Source organism: Apaloderma vittatum, unplaced genomic scaffold, assembly GCF_000703405.1.
Source record: "Apaloderma vittatum isolate BGI_N311 unplaced genomic scaffold, ASM70340v1 scaffold4177, whole genome shotgun sequence".
NCBI classification, from domain to species: domain Eukaryota; kingdom Metazoa; phylum Chordata; class Aves; order Trogoniformes; family Trogonidae; genus Apaloderma; species Apaloderma vittatum.
The window spans coordinates 34800-53353 of NW_009725588.1; the positions used below are offsets into that span (position 1 = coordinate 34800).

General features: G+C 39.4%; 1 protein-coding gene across 1 annotated transcript in view; it reads left to right on the forward strand.

Moving 5' to 3' along the window:
• NELL2 (NEL-like 2 (chicken)) overlaps positions 1-18554 on the forward strand; it is a gene marked incomplete at its 5' end in the record, with an annotated part of 119525 nt that overhangs the window by 24763 nt on the left and 76208 nt on the right. The window contains 3 exons of the mRNA XM_009872951.1: positions 6492-6583; positions 9746-9848; positions 13216-13344. Of these exons, the coding sequence (XP_009871253.1) occupies positions 6492-6583; positions 9746-9848; positions 13216-13344 (324 nt within the window). The remainder of the gene's footprint in view (positions 1-6491; positions 6584-9745; positions 9849-13215; positions 13345-18554) is intronic.

An 18554-nucleotide genomic window follows, 5' to 3' on the forward strand; every position in this document is an offset into this window, starting at 1 on the left:
ACAAAATTTTTAGAAAAGCATCTTTTACAGTAAGCCCAACAGTCCAGCTGAGAGAAGGTAAAACTGAAGCAGAAATTTCCCTGTCATTAGTAGCTGTCAGCGTTTGATAAAATGTCTATTTGCACCTTTACTAAGATACACCTCTGTCACTACTATTGTGAATAGTTTATGTAAGGAGTCCATGAGATAGTGTCTAATCGTACTTTTATTAGGATTAGGTGGACATGTAATATCACCAATGGAGTTCTTTTGGTCTGTCAGACTGTTGTCCTATTTATAAACCTTTAATATAATTGTAATACAGTGGTCATATAATTGATATTAACATGAATGGCTTTTCTTCTCTTGACACCCTCCAAAGCTTTTGTCTTGGCATTTGATTTTATTGTTTGACGTTTTGCTGCAGAAGTTGTTTGAGTATTGGATGACCAACATGATTAATTTGACATAAAATGGATGGGCATTTTGATCATGTTAGTCATACAGGGGGGCTGGACTAGATGATCTTTTGAGGTCCCTTCCAACCCCTAACATTCTGTGATTCTGTGATTCTGTGATTCTGTGATTCTGTGATTCTGTGATACTCAAGTTTTCAAAATCCTATATTTAGAGTCCAAAACATTCCATTTCTGTTTGACAAGCAGAATATGGTCCATTGCTCTAAAGCCAAAGTTATGCATGTCTGTCAGGAGAAACATTTTGGCTGCCATATTTAACTAAGCAAAAATTACAGTGTGGGTGGCAATAATGCTATTTTTTAAGAGAAGCTGACATCAGACACATTGTCCAGATTGGATCTTTGCTTAACTAGAGACAGCCACATGTTCACTTTGTGCTATGTGATGTCCATTGGCTTTGATCATTTGAAAACTCTTTCGCAGGCTCCCTGTCCGGCAGCCTACTTTGAAAGTTTTACTTCATCTGTCAGGTCTATTTGCCTCAGTTGAACTACTACCCACAGAGTTTTTAGACACATTTTGATATGCTTTTCCAGTGTTCAGATTGCTTTTCTAGTCTTTAAGGATGCTTCAGAGAGCCCTCATTCCAGGGCTCAGATGAATTCTACAGAAGACTTCCCAGCAAGGACACATAGGATAGACAGATTATGCCATTTCCCCATAGTAATTTATGGAAATACAGAAAAGACGAGGGTAGGTGAAAGAATTTATAATTTTAGATTGACTCCTTGCCAATGTGACTAAGCAGCCTGTTAGCGTTGTTGGAGGTGGCTTACACTGCAGATGCTCTTAACGGATTATAAAAATACTGTAGAACAATGACTTCATGTTTTCAGTGTGATGGAGACATTTAGACCTTCTGGCTAAAAAGAAGTAAGATACAAGTAGTAATGGATTCCTCATCATTAGGAAATTGCAAATCGGATTTTCTTTTTTTTCAGCTGAGGAAGCAGAAACATATATATTCAGCCTTTCAGCAGTGATTGACTGGAAAAGTTAGCAGTATGTTTTCCAGCCTGAAATCTGGAATAATTTTGAATTGTTGAGGGAGACAGCATAAAATAAGGCAAGGCTCCAGTCTCACTGGCAGAGAAGGGAACTTTTGCCCTCCAGAAAATGAGCAAAGAAGAAATAACACCTGAATCCCTGCAAAGATAAACGAGAAGAGGGTGACAGCAATGCCTAGTAATGTGGTGTGGCAGTCAAGAGAAATTCGCAATAGGTGACCATTATCTCTGAGTGTGTTTCTAAGGATAAAGCCACATGGAGGTTTTGCACTATGTAAGCTTGCAAAGGAGGATTAATGGGACTCACAAAATGCCTAAGCCTTGATCTCTGAACACTGGAAAATGTAATCAAGTTGATTCCAAGGTGGGAGCTGGAAAACGGAATGAACAAGATAGGGTTTTTTTTGTATGCTAATTTTTGTTGTTTCCTCTCTCCCCTCCATGCCCAAACCAGCATATGTGAGCAAAGAATGCAGTGCCATGGACTTCATTACTAGATTTCAACCATATGATTTCAACCGTATATCCATAACTGCTGACAAATTTCACAAAACTTTAAGTCACATCTGCCACTCATAGGGCAGTTATGAATACTAGAAAGTTAAGTGGTTTGAGATGATCACCAATGTACTAAACTTTCTGCTTTCCCTTGGTGAAAAGTCTGAATCAAAATCTGCTTAGATACCACAGGGAAGTGTACGTGCATTTCTCGAAGGAACATCTATATACACCATATAGACAGCAAAGGTGATAAATACAGAAGTGAGGAAATGTACTAAGTGACATCCTGTGAACCTCATGAACAGAAGGCGGGAGTTAGCTGGGTCTGGATTTTGCATGGACATTTTAAGAAATGCAGAAGGAAAATGCCATTTGGAGGCCACGGGGAAGAAGGAAGTGATGGTTTGACTGTTGATAATTTACTGAGTGAACATAACAGCTGGTGGGCTCCTGAAAGATTCCCTTTACTGGGTGAATATGGAGAAGATATCATATTAACACAATGGTACTACATCAAATAATTGTATTATCACTACACCTGTGTAAGATAGTAGTGGGAACATAATAATTTTTTAGACCCTGTAGTATTGTATCATTGTAATATTTGTTCACCTTCTGTATACGAATATATCAAGAGCAGTCAAACTTCCTCGTAGGTTTTGTAGACTTCCTGTTTCATGTTCTTAGGAGACCGTACTTTGGGTAATATACGTTATTTTAGATACTGGGGGGATGTGGAAGCTTGGCAAGAGGAAATGGTTGATGTAATTCAACTGTAGATGAAATCCTACATAGGCAATAACTATCAAGTTCTGGGACAACTAATCATCAGGTAATTTCTCGACTGTGACTCAGTCTGTCGAATGAAAGGACTTAGCAAGATGAAAGATGATGTGTTTCCCCAAGAGATACCAATCACAAACTAATCACAGTATCCTGGGAAGCATCTAGCCAAGCAGAAATTAAATCTTCTCTGGACTTCCCAATTACACAGTTCTAGTCCAGATGTTCATGTTGTTGAAATATCTTTATTTCCGAGGGAAAATAAAGACATGAAACAGCAGCATCACAGGATGTGTACTGGCTGTGACAGCTGCTGTCAAGAAGCAGGATAAACATTCTGTTCCATGCTGCCTGGGATGTGGGTCCTGCTGTCTTAGGAGGAAAGTGGGCCAGAAGAAGGTTAGCAGCCTTGTCTTTCTAGAAATTTTTCCAAGAAACCGCAATGCTTGTCTAACAAGACAACCTTAAAGTTTTTAGAAGCCTTTGGGCAGCCTGGTAAAAATCTGCCCTTTACTATCTGGCAGGATGCCTCTTCTGTGAGCAGCAGAAGACGAGTGGGCTGGCAAGACAATAGAAAAGAGACAGAGGCACTTATGGGACTGTTGGAGAAGGAAAGACAGTGTACACTGGCAAACTTAAACCATCACCAAACCCATCGGTATCTTGTCTTGTTAAATAAATGTGGAGCCAGTGGTACTGGTATAGATGAAGTGCCCCTGTGTTTCTTGTAAGTTCATTTGGCAAAATTAGCAGAGGTGAGAAAACAAAAACCCACTGATAGTGCTCTGAGTTAAAGCTTTATTGGGTAATTTTAGTTCTTGCTGCTTTTTAATGGAAAGAACTGCCCAAATTTGGTGAAATTTATATTTTAGAGAACACTAGTAGGAAAGAAATAATCCAGGCAGTGTTGATTTTGGTGATTTTAAGAAGAAATGTCCCTTTTGAATGTAATGAGTGAGAGCAACAATTCATAAGAAGACATACTTGGACTTGTATTCAGACTATTCAGGTTATCAGGTTTTCAATTTAGTTTCAATTTAGTTTTTCAACTGGACATTTACTGTTCATTGGGATTTATCTCTTTTCTTACACATAGTCTGGTCACTCTGTATAGGCAGGTCCCTGATACCTGGGGGCTTTATAACCTTGCTGACAAAGCCACAGCAAAAGCCAGTAATTGGAAATGTTTATTAGGGGAATTCAATGAATGAGATGTAATTTTTCTTAGCTGCATGATGGCCAGGTGTTGTGGTTGTGGAAATGGGGATGGTAGCACTGCTTGAAATTTTTGAAACATGAATGCTGCTTTCTAGCCTCTGAGAAACAATCTTTGAGTGTATGAAGACATATGGGAAAGAGGCAAGCGCTGTCTGGGCAGAGCTATCTTTCACAGCTCTGGAATTTGTAAGTTTTTCTTTTTTCCAAGGCTTTATGGAGATGAGTTGATTTTCTTGCAAAAAGAAAGCATTTGTGATACTGCATCACAGCATTACGATAATTTCATATGCCAAGGCTCCCGAAGGCTGTTGGTGGAATCAAGAAATAACTTCATGATTTCACACTAGGCTGGATGTGTATGTTTGATGGTTTTTCTATGTTTTCTGTATTTTTTCTGTATTTTCTGAGTTTCTCTAAAGAATCAGAGGTTTGTCACTATTGATAAGGAGACTGGAATCAATGGACTATGCTTTGAGGCAGTATAGGTACTGTTTTGTGGGAGGTTTTTTTTAAGATACCTCTGTGGTCTTATTCATATGTTAAGAGTCTTTTAGCTTCAAGAGAGTGTTTTCTTCCAAGACAAACTGACAGTGATTTTGATGTCTTTTGCTTTTCCTGTCTGCCTGTGGGAAGCATGAGGATGTGTTAAATTATCAGTCCATTGCCACGGCGTGGTCCTCAGGCATTGCTGTACTTCGTTGTTTCCTGTCACATGTAGTTTTTAGAAGCTTGAAGTGTGTGGAGCAAGGGAAAGAGATTAATATATGAGTATTTCAGTTTAGTGTCATGGCCTGTACTTCATGAGAGGTGGTACGTCTGACCAGATGATTGCCTTATCCTGTCTGGATTCAAGATCTGCTGTCCCCAGTAAAAATTTATATAGATTTTTTTTCACATACTTCCTTTGAGAAGAGCTTGTTTTTTGGGAAAGAGGCACTGTATTGAGATTTTTTGACTCTTTGTGATCTTTCTTTGTGGATATTGTACAAACTTTCTCCTTCTGTTAGCCATAGGACTCTCCTCTGGACTCTCTCCTGTGGCTCTTTTCTCTACTTTCTTTATTAAGTCTGTCTGGAAACTGTTATTTGTGGGATTTGGAGTGTTGCCATGTGCTGTGATATTACGTCTTTGAAAGTGCTGTGCAGACTTATATCACACGACATATTTTGTATGATATAACAACTCCTTTTTTGGAGTTTGAAAAAAACTTTTTTGTCACTGTGCCCATCATGTCTTTTGCAACATCAATTCCAAGAGCTGACTTTTTACATGTTGGCAAAGTAATAAGTGGTTTGTAAAATAAAGGAGCTGCAATTTTTAAAAAAAAAGTAAAGGAGAATTCAAAATAACAGCAGTAATTATTAAGATAGGTCACACATAAGAAGTCTTGCAGGTTTAGATATTTTTAAATTGTCTACAAATTGTAGTCTGTTTAAACAGAATTGATAAATCTTACTGTGAATGAATTGTAGTATAACTGATTTACATCTCCAAATCAATGATTAGCAAATTAGACCTCTAATATGTAATCCCAAACTTGAAAATCATAGCCTACTTGTGTTATTTCATGATTATGCTTACTTGATGAGCCTTGACTGTGTCCTAAGCAACAGAGACATTGGATTCTCTATACCTAGCAGTTACATTACTTAGCTTTTATATTTTTCGTAATGTAATTGCACTAATGGACCCATGTTAAAAAAAAAAAGAAAAAAAATAGTAAGGCGGCTTGCTGTGAAGATATTTTATGTAACCTTTAAATACTGAATGGGAACTTTAGCGAGCAAACCAGTATGAGCTGTGTCAGCACGCTGCTGTAAAACCCAGTACTGCTAGGGCCAGGTCATGGTATAACAAACACTGATCCCAGGGGCATTGTTCTGTCATTTGTCCATTTGAGACTTGATCCTACTTCTGTTGGGGGTGGGGGGGAACAAAAATCCGTTCCTGTACAATTGAATTTATATACTCTAATATCGTTTGGCAGTAATGGTAAATAACTGGGATAATCAAGATACAAATATGTGATGTTTAAATACCAGCGTGGCGTGAGGAAACATCAGAGGTCTGTGATAACAAATAAATAACGTGGCTCCAGCGATCGCCTTTTATCATGCAACATGCCTCTTCAGAAAACTGATTATCTGTTAATGCCACTCTCACGGCTCTCTTGGCTCCTTTTTCATTTCCGCCCCTGAGCTGTGTGGCAGGCAGGCACAGCTCCTCTGTCGTGACCTGAGACACGTCGCTTCTGCCTCATCAGTAGCTACCTGTACTCCATAGTGCTTCAACAGCCTTCACCACCTACTTATGTGTTTGTGTTTTCCTCATTCTTTGGTGGCTTTTTTATCCTCTGATTTTTTTTTTCTCCTTATGATATAGAGTCCTACAGGTTTAGAATATTTGTGCATCTGATTCAATCTTTTCATTTTGAAATGCAGTTATCTTTAAGAAAAAGCATCAGTTCTATAAGCAGAGTACTAACACTTTTTTACAAAACATTTTTTGTTTTTTTCTCCTGAAGCGGTGTGTGTATTTGAAGGCAGAACCTACTTTGAAGGACAAAGAGAAACTGTGTATTCAAGCTCAGGGGACTGTGTTCTGTTTGAGTGCAAGGTAAGAATATCGTTTATGGAAAAAATAAATCTTGCATGTTAGAAATATCGAAGTCCCGCTGAAAGAAACTGTTGAAATACAGTCAGGTCTACCTTAGGAAGTGGCAACAGAAAAGACATCTAAGAAGTCCTGTGTTTATTTTGTCTTACTGAGTTCTACATCAAATTTTGCAAATAAATTTGCTTTACAGAGCTGCAAGTTTTGATTACGCAGCTTGACAATCAAGCTTCATTCTTTCCTGCTTAGGTATTGTCTCCATTAGCGATAGTAAAAACCCATCAGACTTCTTTGTGTTTCCATTGACACATGTTGCAATATTATTGTTCAAAATTACGTGCTTATGTGCAAGAGATGCATGAATGTGATGGGGGCATAATACGGAATTCAGGATATTTCTTAGTGGAGAAGCTAGATGAAAAAGGAGGAGAGCTGACACACCAGATATCTGGTTGTATTTCTAGTAATGGAAATTGGGTAGGGTTGTGTTATTTGTAAACAGAACACACCTGATGCTGACTCATTGTCCTACTGCCCAAAGAGAGTTGCTCTTCAGGACACAAAATGCACTTTAAGGACAAAATATGCACCAGGGATGGCTGCGGATTGAGAATTACACAAACTACGGCAGTGTGTCCCACATTGCCTATTCAGGGGAGGGATGGGGAGGAATTCTCTCCAGTCAGAGAGCTACGTGCTGTGGGGTGGAGGTACAAACCTGAGGGCACATTTCTAGGGCAGAGAAGAGGGGAACGACTCCTCTGCTGTCCACACTGCAGCTTTTAATTGGACCAGTTTCTAGAACTCTCAGAAATGACAGTTGTGAAAACGTCTATTTTACAAAGTAGAACTGGGGACTGTCGGGTTTTTTTTTACTGCTACTGATTTTAATTTTTGTGAGTTTAATTTCTGGAGTAGATGTTTTGAAACCCTTTTGAGAGAGGAAGGGAGAAGCTGGCCAGAAATAGTTTTTGATTCAGTCACATGTGTTTCAGAGCCATGAGTTCATATTTTCGACATGACACCTGGGCCATGAATTCTGTGATTAGTCAATGGATATAATTAACAACCATCAAAAGTTATGTGATGTTGCCTTGTGTTTCTTGCAGCTGGCAAGTGTGGTACTGTATGAAAAAAATGCCTCTGTTGGCCATACTAGCCTGCATTTTGTTGGTTTGACTTGTTTGCTGCTGAGCTGCCTGTCCTCGTAGAAATATTAACTAGCAACTTTGGCTGGTTCAAATACTGCTTTTTCAAGGACTGACGTAGAGACAGTTTCTTATGAACAGCCTTATGAATAATAATTCAGAGCAGAAAAATACATATATTTTAAAGTGTGTTGGTCAGTTAGGAAGTCATAGATGGGCACTATTTTATTACTACTGGAGTCCTCATTAAAACTTATAATTAATGACTGTAGTTCAAGAGAGACTTAAAAGAAATGGCACAAATAGTGATTTCACACTTGAAAGGCAAGGTAGGGAATTTATTCTTTTTGTCTGCATGTAATTCTTTGTTTTGTTTGGCTGCTGCAATTTTGTCTGGTATAGGCACACACTTTTCTATTTGGATACTGTAGAATCATAGAATCATATCAGCTGAAAGAGACCTAGAAGATCATCAAGTCCAGCCTTTGTCCCAGCACTATCAACCTGCTAAACTATGTCCCCCAGTGCGATATCTAGTGTTCTCTTAAACACCTCCAGGGACAGGGACTCAACCACCTCCCTGGGCAGCCTGTTCTAATGGCTGATAACCCTTTCAGTATAGAAATTCTTCCTAATATCTAACCTGGTGCAATTTAAATCCATTTCCCCTCATCCTATCACTCTCCACTAGGGCGAACAGACCAACGTCTGCTTCTCTACAACCACCCTTCAGGTAGCTGTAGAGAACGATGAGGTCTCCTCTCAATCTCCTCTTCTCTAGGCTAAACAGCCCCAGGTCCCTCAGCCTTTCCTCATACGACTTGTGTTCTAAGCCCTTTACCAGCTTGGTAGCCCAAAACAAGTGGATAAAAACCCAAGTGAATATAAAACAAGTGAATTAATAGTTCTGTTCCAAATTAGAATTTGTGAAAGAATTAAATTGATACTGGCTAATTGATATTATTTCTATCAGAATCTTTTTATTTATTTATTTATGGGATTGCTGAGTTTTGCTTGTCCTGGCGTGGTTTGCTTTGCTGTGTTATCCGATTAGGATTGATTTCTCTCCCAAGGTAAAGTTTGACTAGTAATTTTGACACTGTCATTGTGTTCATGTTTCCTCTTTATATCTCATGCTTGAAGAGAATTTAAAAATAAATGCTAGGCCCATAATGATAACACGTGTATATGCATGATTTTAGGCACTTTTCTTGCATGCAGAAATGCAGGATCTTGAGTTCAGTGAGCTTGTATTTTAACCAGATTGCTAGTTTTAAGACGGATGCCTCTGAGAACATGTTGTTGCTTGCCTTGTTTTCTGTTTTTGCCATGTCATGACTAGAGCACCGCAAGACACGTTAATTAGGGCCTGAGGGAGCCTGAAGGTTGCACATCTGTGGCAGCTGGGTTGCCAAGGCAGACATTCACGTGGTCAAAGTGCAATGATTGTATGTGAGCTGCACTAAGTGCCTGAAGATACTTAGATACCGTCTTGTGGCATTAGATATTTTCAAATGCCTGATCCAAGCTTAGCTGAGAAACCCTCTCTTTCCCAGAAGAGAATCAGTGCCAGTTTCCTTCAGTGTTACTACCACAGCGTTGTGATCAGAGATGTTCAAGTTTGATTTTGCTTGCTGTATAAATAACAAGCTGCTTTAGAGTATTCATTATGAGGAGACTTGATTCTGGAATTTGCTGCCTTAGTTATTAAGAAATAATTTGTACTCTTTCAGGCATAATTATAAGACAAAATTTTAAGGCAAGTTGCTTGGCTGCCAAGACAAGAGAAGAATGAGAGATATTGATACACTTTTGCTTACTTGAAAATGTTTGAGTATAGAGCAGTTCCTGATGCTTTTGTTGTACTACGTTGTCCTTTTAGATGTTTTTTGAATGTATCTGGAGTTTGGCATAGGCAGGTTTTTGTGTGTACATTAAAACGCTAGAACTCCACTAAAGTTGTCACTTATCTTTATATTTTCTCTCACAACATTAATCAGTTACTTCAATTTAACAGGACCACAAAATGCAGCGTATTCCAAAAGACAGTTGTACAGCTTTGAACTGCCCAGAATCTCAACAGATCCCCTTATCTCACAGTTGCTGCAAAGTCTGTAAAGGTAAGGTAATAGCTGTATATAGATAAGCTCAGTGTAATTTTCCATTCTTGTAGGTTATATAGACTTTTTTCTTATAATTTTGAATAGGACAAGTCCTACGCCTGATAATCACTGTGCATCTCGGGAAGCTGAATAGATAACGTCAGCACTGTGACATCTGAAAGTTGTTTGTAAGATGTGTAATAGTGTAAATTCAGTGAAACTTTTACTGGCACTTGTGTTTTTCATTCTAGCCAAAAGTGGGTGAAAAGTCAAAGAAATTGCATATATAATTAGTTGAGACTGGAGAAATGTCCATGTTCCCCAGCATCTTTCTGAGATGCTTTGTCTCTTTCAGAGAACCCTTTGTGCTATGCAGTTTTTTGAAGACTGGAGTAACTTATTTACCTGCTTGGTATTGCAGTCTGCAGCAGGAAGCAGAAGCTTTGGGGATTATTTTTGTATGCTATGTACCTTTGTGTGTTATACCGAGACTGTTGCTTACCAAAGGGGAGGGATGCATGAAGTGCTCTGTCTCTTGAGCCCACTCTTTTGATCTTGACTAATACCAGTATCTTCAAAGCTACAAGCAATTGTATTTTCAAGTAGCTACATCTATTTCTTCTATAACTAAATAGTGATAAATTGATACCTGGCATGAAAGATATTAGACTCTTGGGTTGATTTTAGGTATACTTCAGTGAAAAGAAGCATATAGCTATACTTGTTTCTGTGCCACTCAGCGTAAACACGAAGGATATGATTAATGACATCAAGCAGAGAGACAAGAAAGTAGAAGAAAAGAACTTAATAAAAGTTGATAGGTCTTCAAGTCTATCGCAGTCAAAACAGGATTTTAAATTGTTTTATCTGAAATCTTCAGTAGCTTAGAAAAAAAAGGATTCTGTGTTTCTTCTGCCTGGTATAGCTAGAAAATCTTAATATATGCCAGATAAGTGCTTTTTGAACATTTTCAGGCCTTTCTGAACCACACTAGTTTGGCCTCTTTTGACCTGTGGAGCTCATTCTTTAAACAAGCTGCTATACGCTATTATTCAGCAGCACATATTTTGTTTATTAGTACAGCTGATACGTAAATGTTGAGAATCTTGAGAATAACAAAAGTTCAGTAAAAAAGCACTTGCTCTTTCCGGGTGACATGTATGTTCTTAGTTATTTAGTGCTGAAATCCAATATAAACCAGTGCAGGCCAGGAAATAAAAAAATAAAATAAGGATATTGCTTTGTCATTAACTGGGGCTTCAGTCAGGAAGGCGGCAAAGAGTACCATGGCTAGAAGCTGCTCTTGATACACACAGTTCTGTTGTCATCAGTGAGTATTAAAGGACCTCTAATGCTAGTAGAAGTGTAGAGCTTTTTGCTTCTTAATGTCATATGTTATATAGCTAACAGGAGGAGGGAAGTGATTGTCCCCCACGTACACGAGCACTGGTGAGGCTGCGTCTCAAATCCTGCATTCAGTTTTGTGCCCCTCAATACAAGAAGGACACTGAGGTGCTGCAGCATATCTGAAGAAGGTCAATGAAGCTAGTGAATGGTCTAGAGCATGAGTCTTATGAGGAGTGGTTGAGGGACTTGGGGTTTAGTCTGGAGAAAAGGAGGCTCAGGGAGACCTTGTTTCTCTCTACAACTGCCTGAAAGGAGGTTGTGGTAAGGTGGGTTTTGATCTCTTCTCCCAAGTTACTAGCGATAGGACAAGAGGAGTGGGAAATAAGGGAGGTTTAGATTGGATACCCTTCAGCAAAAGGGTTGTTAAGCAGTGGAACAGGCTGCCCAGGGAGGTGGTTGAGTCACCATTCTTGAAGGTATTTAGAAGACGTGTAGGTGTGGTGCTTAGGGACATGGTTTAGTGGTGGACTCACATTGCTAGATTAACGGTTGGACTCAGTGACCTTAAAGGTCTTTTCCAACCTAAACAATTTTATCATTCTCTCACAGTTTTGTCATGACCATATTACTGGGTCTCAGTACAAAAACACTCTGCTTTTACGAGTTCTTCTGTTTCTCTTGTCTTGTTTTGTTTGGTTTGTGTTGTTTCACACAGTTCATGAGTTGCCAAGTGCAAAACATCTCTCTGACCTGACCTCCAGGCAGACTCTGCTGTTGTCCTCCTTGAAGTGCTTATTTAACTTGGGTTTTGTGATACTGAAGCTCTTTCATAGCAAAATATGAAGTAGAAGCCAGGTAGAGTTGTAAAAATAATAACCTTTACTGCCAACAGATACTTATTGTTACATTGTAAGAGGCCTGTGTTGCGGCGTGATTCCAGATTGCTTTCTGGAGCTATTGCTGTTAGACCAGTCTTGGTCTCCTGAGCCTGACCCACATTTATCAGTTTTCCTGTGGGAGGTTTTTGAGAGAAGAAAATAGTTACTGGAAACCAACAGTGAAGCACTGCTGCTTGATCAGTTTTAATGCTTCAGTTAAAGAGAAAAACTATAAATAAATGAAATTATTAAAAACCAATAAGGTAGACAGGTCCACACCTTTATAAACAGATGTGGAAATTGTGGAAGCTTCAAGTCAGTTAATACAACCAGCTTGAATTCAGCATAGTAATAGGTTATTTAATGGTGATGAGCAATATAGCAGCATTAGATTTTATGAGAGCAAATAGAAGGAAAAGCCAACTGCCAAGTTGAAAGATTTGATCTAAATTTTCCAACTTGGAAAAGAACTTCAGAATCTTAAAAAATTCTAGTTAGGGTGCAATCAAAAATGGTCACACTTAGGAAAAATGGAAGGGAAAAAACAGGAAGATTGAAAACAGGGATGGCTAAACCATGAGATATTCAAAAACTAATTCCTCTGAAATTGAAAGGATGATACAATCAGGGGAGAATATTCAGTCAGCAGAGCTTGAAAGGAGGAGATAACAGGAAGAGAAAAGCAAAACAAGTCGAAGTTCATCAACGACTTTTGGTTAAATGTGGAAAGATTTCATAAATACACCTGGAAACAAAAAGTGCAAGTAAAAGGGTAATTCCATGAGTAAACGAGCTACTGAGTGTCTAAGGTATTGAGCTCTTTTATAAATGTCCAAACAGTGAAAAGAAGAAAAAATATAATTAAGAAGTGGCCTGTACTTAACAATGGCAAACAGACAGTAAGGGGATTTAAGCAAGCTGCCATAGATCAATGCCATAACCTGAAATTGAATTGAAGACCTGGAGACAGTCTGTTCTTGTGGCCTTTACTACTCCTTTCATCTGTTTCATGCTTGGTACAATTTATTTTCGTATATCTCTTGGACAATAGAAAGGTATTATTTGACCTAACTGAGAAAAAAGATAGGACCATCTTTGACAGGGATCTTTTGTAATCCCTGGATTCTTTTTAACCCTCAATCATATTTGTTTCCGTACAGGCCATGACTTTTGCACTGAAGGACATAACTGTATGGAGCATTCTGTCTGCCGAAACCTAGATGATAGAGCTGTCTGTAGCTGCCGAGATGGGTTTCGAGCCCTTCGAGAGGACAATGCCTACTGTGAAGGTAATACCTTGTATAGGTGCTTAGCATCACTGTAGGAATTACTGTGGGATGAAGGTATTGGTTCGTAAGTTCTCAGTTGTCAAAGGGACTATTAAATGCAATGAATTAGATATGCAGCGTATTAATCAACTAAAATAATTATCTCTCCAATTAAGTTCTTTCAAAAAAAAAAGTCTAAATGGTGTTGAAATGGCAAATTAGTATGGCTGAGGTCTTGAACTAAAAATGTGCTTTGATAGGGAAGTTTATAGGTTTTTTCTGTGGTATTCAGATGTACAGGCAACCTAAAAGTCAGCCATTTCAATAGCGTATCAGTATAACATTTAGTTCCTCTTTTCACTCCTGCCTGTTCCCTTTCTCTCTCCCCAGAAAGTAAGTAAATGCTGTAGTATAGGTACTAATATTGTTAATCATACTCAGTAATGATTCATTATTTGAGCTGCTTGTTTGGTATCAGGGAGCGACAAGCTACTTAATCAAAAGAGGAGCCTCTGTAATTTGTGTCTTTACATCTAGAATAATCCTGTGAAAAAAACCAAAACATCCCCGCTCCAGCAGCAAGAGCTAAAATCCTCTGCACAATCTCTTAGCTTTTTTCAAACTATTGCTCTTCCTCATGAACACCCTGATTCTGCAGACACTCAATACTAGTCTACTATCAGGCCATTCTTACTGTAAAGTGTTGGCAGCAGAATGACTTTATGCTAATAAGCAGTTCAATTCAGATTTAGCCTGATAAACTGTAAGTCAAACATCTGTGAGCAGAGTTTAAGGTACTCTGCAGTTCTCCCTAATACTTGGATTGTTCTCTGGCAACGCATTGTTAAATGGGATGAAAAAAAGGCCTTTTAAGACTGTTTCTTTGGCTGAACCCTGTTAAAGTTAATGCCCACAGCTTACTTGAGTTAGTAACTGTATTAATGTCAGTGGGAATGCTCATCTGTAGATTTAGATTTGGGAATTTATGACTGTTTTCAGAGAAGAAGCATATAATTAATTCAGCTTCTCACACCTCTCTGCTTAATGTTTATCATAAGCCTTCTGGTGGAAGTCTGTTTTGAGAAGTAGAACTAAAAATCATGCAGAAACAAATCCCTTACCTCTCATATCCCAGCAGGCATCTGACACCAGGACCTGCTGTATAGCTTGTTGTGGTTTGCAGAATCAACCCCTTTTTATCCCACGGTCCCTGGACACCTTACTGAGGCTTAGGCTGTGAATCTGCTTTTCTAGGAACTCATCAGCTGTTTCCTTTTCGAGGGGATCACTGCAGTGATGGAATTATGGCAAAATCGGGGGCTTTAAGAAGGTTTTCTTCTGCATCTCTGTTGTTACTCTGCTGAATGAAAGCAGAAAAACAAGTTATGCTCTCTTAGTGATCTCCACATCACTCAAATGAGGGTCTGTTGCTATGTGTGGAACTTGCCAGGCATGTCATACTCAAAGAACAAAAGAGGCTTTTTGATCAGCATTGGTGGTGAAATGTTTAGATGAGGATTATCAGTACATTATCATATGTGAGACTGAGGCATTCAGATTCTAAGTGGATTTACCACTTTGTGCAGTACCTGGTCAGTGTGATGATTTTTGAGTAGATTTTGTGGCCTGACTGCTTCTGTATCAATATTATGACATTGTTACAGGGTGGCAATTATCAATCTGCTTAAGTGCTTTCATAAAACTTGCAGAAGTGAATAAAAGGTTGTGACACATATAAATAAATAAAAATTTTACGTATTTCTATCTTTGGGTGCATTAAATTCTCTCTTAAAAATGTGTATGATTTAGAGCCTGATCCAGGAACACTTGCTCACACTGAAGGCATCAGGAGTAAGTCGTGTGTAGGAAGATGTGGCTGCATGAGCCAAAAGCTCATGAGACTGTGTCCCTGCCAGGTGAGGTTCTCCCAGCCGAGCGTGAAGCTAATGCAACAGGCGAAGTAACCTGGGTTTGCTGCTGGTTATGTACTGCAGCTGTAGTGTAGGCACCACACCTGAAGTACGCACACTTGGTACATGGGTGTCCTGATCTGAGTTAAACCAGAACCAATTCTGTTTAGTGATTTTACTTTTCAGCTCAGTCTCTTCTAAGAGGCTGCACTTTCTGAAGTCAACAGCATGTTTTTGGGGACAGCATCTGATATTAGAAGTGGTACCACCTGATATTTACAGTTAACTGCCAGGGATTGAGATGCAGAAGGGCTCCTCTTCACACTTACTCCTATAGTGACCAAAGTCACTGCTGGGTCTTGTGTGACATGCTGGGGGTGCTGGGAAGTAAAAGAGTTGCAAGGAAATAAGAAGTTGCATGTCCGGGGAAGAGTGGATAGGACAGGTGACCCAAACCTGACCAACAAAAGTATTCCATTCCATATACATCTTATTCAGTATAAATCTGAGAGATCATGGGAATTAAGCCTTCAACTTCAATGGACAGCATCTGAGGAGGACTCTGTCCCTTCTTCTGCCTTCGATTCCAATCCTGGGTTCCCAAAACTCAGTTTCTATGTCAGGTTCCTCTCTGCCACTGAGACTGGGGTCTCCCCAGTGCTGCCTGCTCTGCAGCATCAGGTGGGGATTGCTATCGAGGAGGGGGGAGTCAGGTTCAATATCAGTTTTATATATATTTGTGTATATTTATTTTCATTTATTTGTATATACATTCCATTATTAGTTCCTTATTAGTACTCTAATTTTTTATTAAAGCTGTTTTCTTTTCTAATCTGCAAGTCTCCTTGCCTTTTTCCCTTTCCCCTTCCCATTTGGAGAGAGAGAGCGGTTAGAGAGCATCTGTCATTAGTTTAGTGGCCAACCCCGCCCCAAACCTTGACAACAAGGCCTGGCCTTGGGTGGCCGTCCCTGACTGAGCATGGAGGTCGTATATTGGAAGGAGGGGAAAAAAGGTTACAGATTGAAACTTTAGGATTATTTTTTGTGGAAGAGGAGAGGTGTGAGACTGAAATACCCATATTTCTTCAGGACTGCACTTTTAGAATTGTATCCCTTTTTCCAGCCCAGATGTCTCTGTGAGTGCTGTGTATTTTATTTCTGGAAAGAGACTCTTACTTTAATATTAAACGATGTAATAGCAAAGGACACAATAGCAGTAGTGTAACACCAGGGTTTTTTAGAGTCGTGTCCCTCATTTTGAAAGGCTGAAATGGTCCGAACCTCCCTTTCTCAGCACATACCCTTTCTTACCTGTGCCATTATTGTGGCTTTAATTACAATGCCAAGTGTAAAAGTGTTAACACGAAGGCTTTCAGAGAAGGCTTTTTGTAAAGGCTGGAGCCCATGGGTATGGTAGCTGTTTCTATGTTCGCACTTCATAAACTTTAAATACACTGCAAAATTGGATGTTATTGATTCTGTGTTAGAGGCAAACTTCACTAAATACAATCCTGATTTGTGCCTCAGCACTGTCAGACATTAAAAAATAAACAGAAGTAATGATGGTCCCATTGGCAGAACCTCTCCTTAAGGTAGAAGAACAAAAATAAAAATATTCAAAGCTGGTGTCAGTGTGGGTCTGGAAAAGCTGTAGAAATTTAATCAGAATGATGGAAGAGTTTGGCTTCTATCCTGGAAAGAACTGATGCTATTCCAAAGCTGTGTGATGTCTCTAGATACTGTTATGGTGGATACCTTTCTGTTTTATAAGAATAATAATACTTAATATTTATGTCACATTTAGGTTTTCTTTGGAGGACTGTTTAAAGCAATATTTAAAGAATTGGGATTTCTCTATTTACGTGCTGTAAGCCTTACTCCAAATCCTCTGAAATCTATTTTCTGCCTCAGGTTATTATGCTGTTTTAGATACCTTGTGGGCAGGTTCAGTATGGATTATGCTGTGCTGCCCAGGTGTGGGTGCTTTTGAATAGAGCCTTCTTAGTGTATAGCCTACCTAACATCAGTGTTTTACAAAAACAGATGTTCTGATGAAGTGTAATTAGTTTTTCCCAAAGCAACACCTGCAGTGCTCTCGAACCAATAATTCTCTGGGATATATTTCAAATACTGCTCATCACTCACTACACTTGTGGTGGTGGAGCTATGCTTAAAACGTATTTAAGGATAAAGTCTGTGACTTTTGACAGTCAAGATATTCTGATGCATCTAGAGGAGTGAAATATACTCTTATTTCAAGTGTTTGCAAGGAGTCTGCTGGTGGCAACTTTAGGTGTTCTTCTCTTCTTAAACCTAAGCTGTTTTCATGCATTACATTGTGCACTTTTGGCAGTCCTCAAAAGATGTATTTGGGGAGGAGGTGCTGCTTGTACCCTTTGTAGACTGCACTTGGAAGGAGAGCTTGAAATCCCATTTTCTGATTTAATATTAGCGCTCAACTATCTCTGTGCAAAATCTGATTTCACTTCAGAAGGCTTGCCAAGGATTGCTGATTAAATAGAGGGGAGAGGAGGCTCAAGAAAGAAGGCAGGAGAATGCAATAATCTTTTGTAAGCACCAGGACGGAACATGTTCTGAGAAAAGCAGGTTATTTGCTTCTTTATCGAGAATATTTTGCCTGATGCAGAGACTGTTTGATATCATGTACTGATATTGGCCGGGATGGAGTTAATTTTCTTCATAGCAGCCTATATGGTGCTGTGGTTTAGATTCGTGGCTAGAACAGTGTTGATAACAATGGGTTGTTCTACCTATTGCTGAACCACATAAAGCCAGTGTTAAGGCCGCTTCTGCTTCCCACTTCCCCTGCAGAGAGCGAGGTGGGGTTGGGAAAGATGTCAGGAGGCAACACAGTGGGGACAGCTGAGCCCAGCTGGCCACAGGAATATCCCAGACCATACGTGCTCAGCAGTAGAGCCAGGGGTGCTCCCTCTCAGGTGGCTGTTGTGCGAAGACTGGCTGAGTGTCAGTTTGCTGGTGGGAGCTGGAGGGGGATTGCCTTCGAAACACTTTTTTCCCCTTTGCCCCCTTCATTTATTAAATGGCCTTTATCTCAACCCATGAGTTTTTTCTCACTTGTACTCTTTTGATTCTCTCCTCCATCTCACTGGAGGTGGGACTGAGCAAGTGGCTGATGGGTGCTGAATTGCTGTCCGGAGTCAACCCTCCACACATCACAAGTTTATCTTATGGATATGTGAACTGTAATGTTAATTCTCTGATATTTGGGAATTCAGTTGTACTAGTTGCACAGTACACAACCTAACTAACCTATCTTAACAGTTTGAGGTCATTTACTAT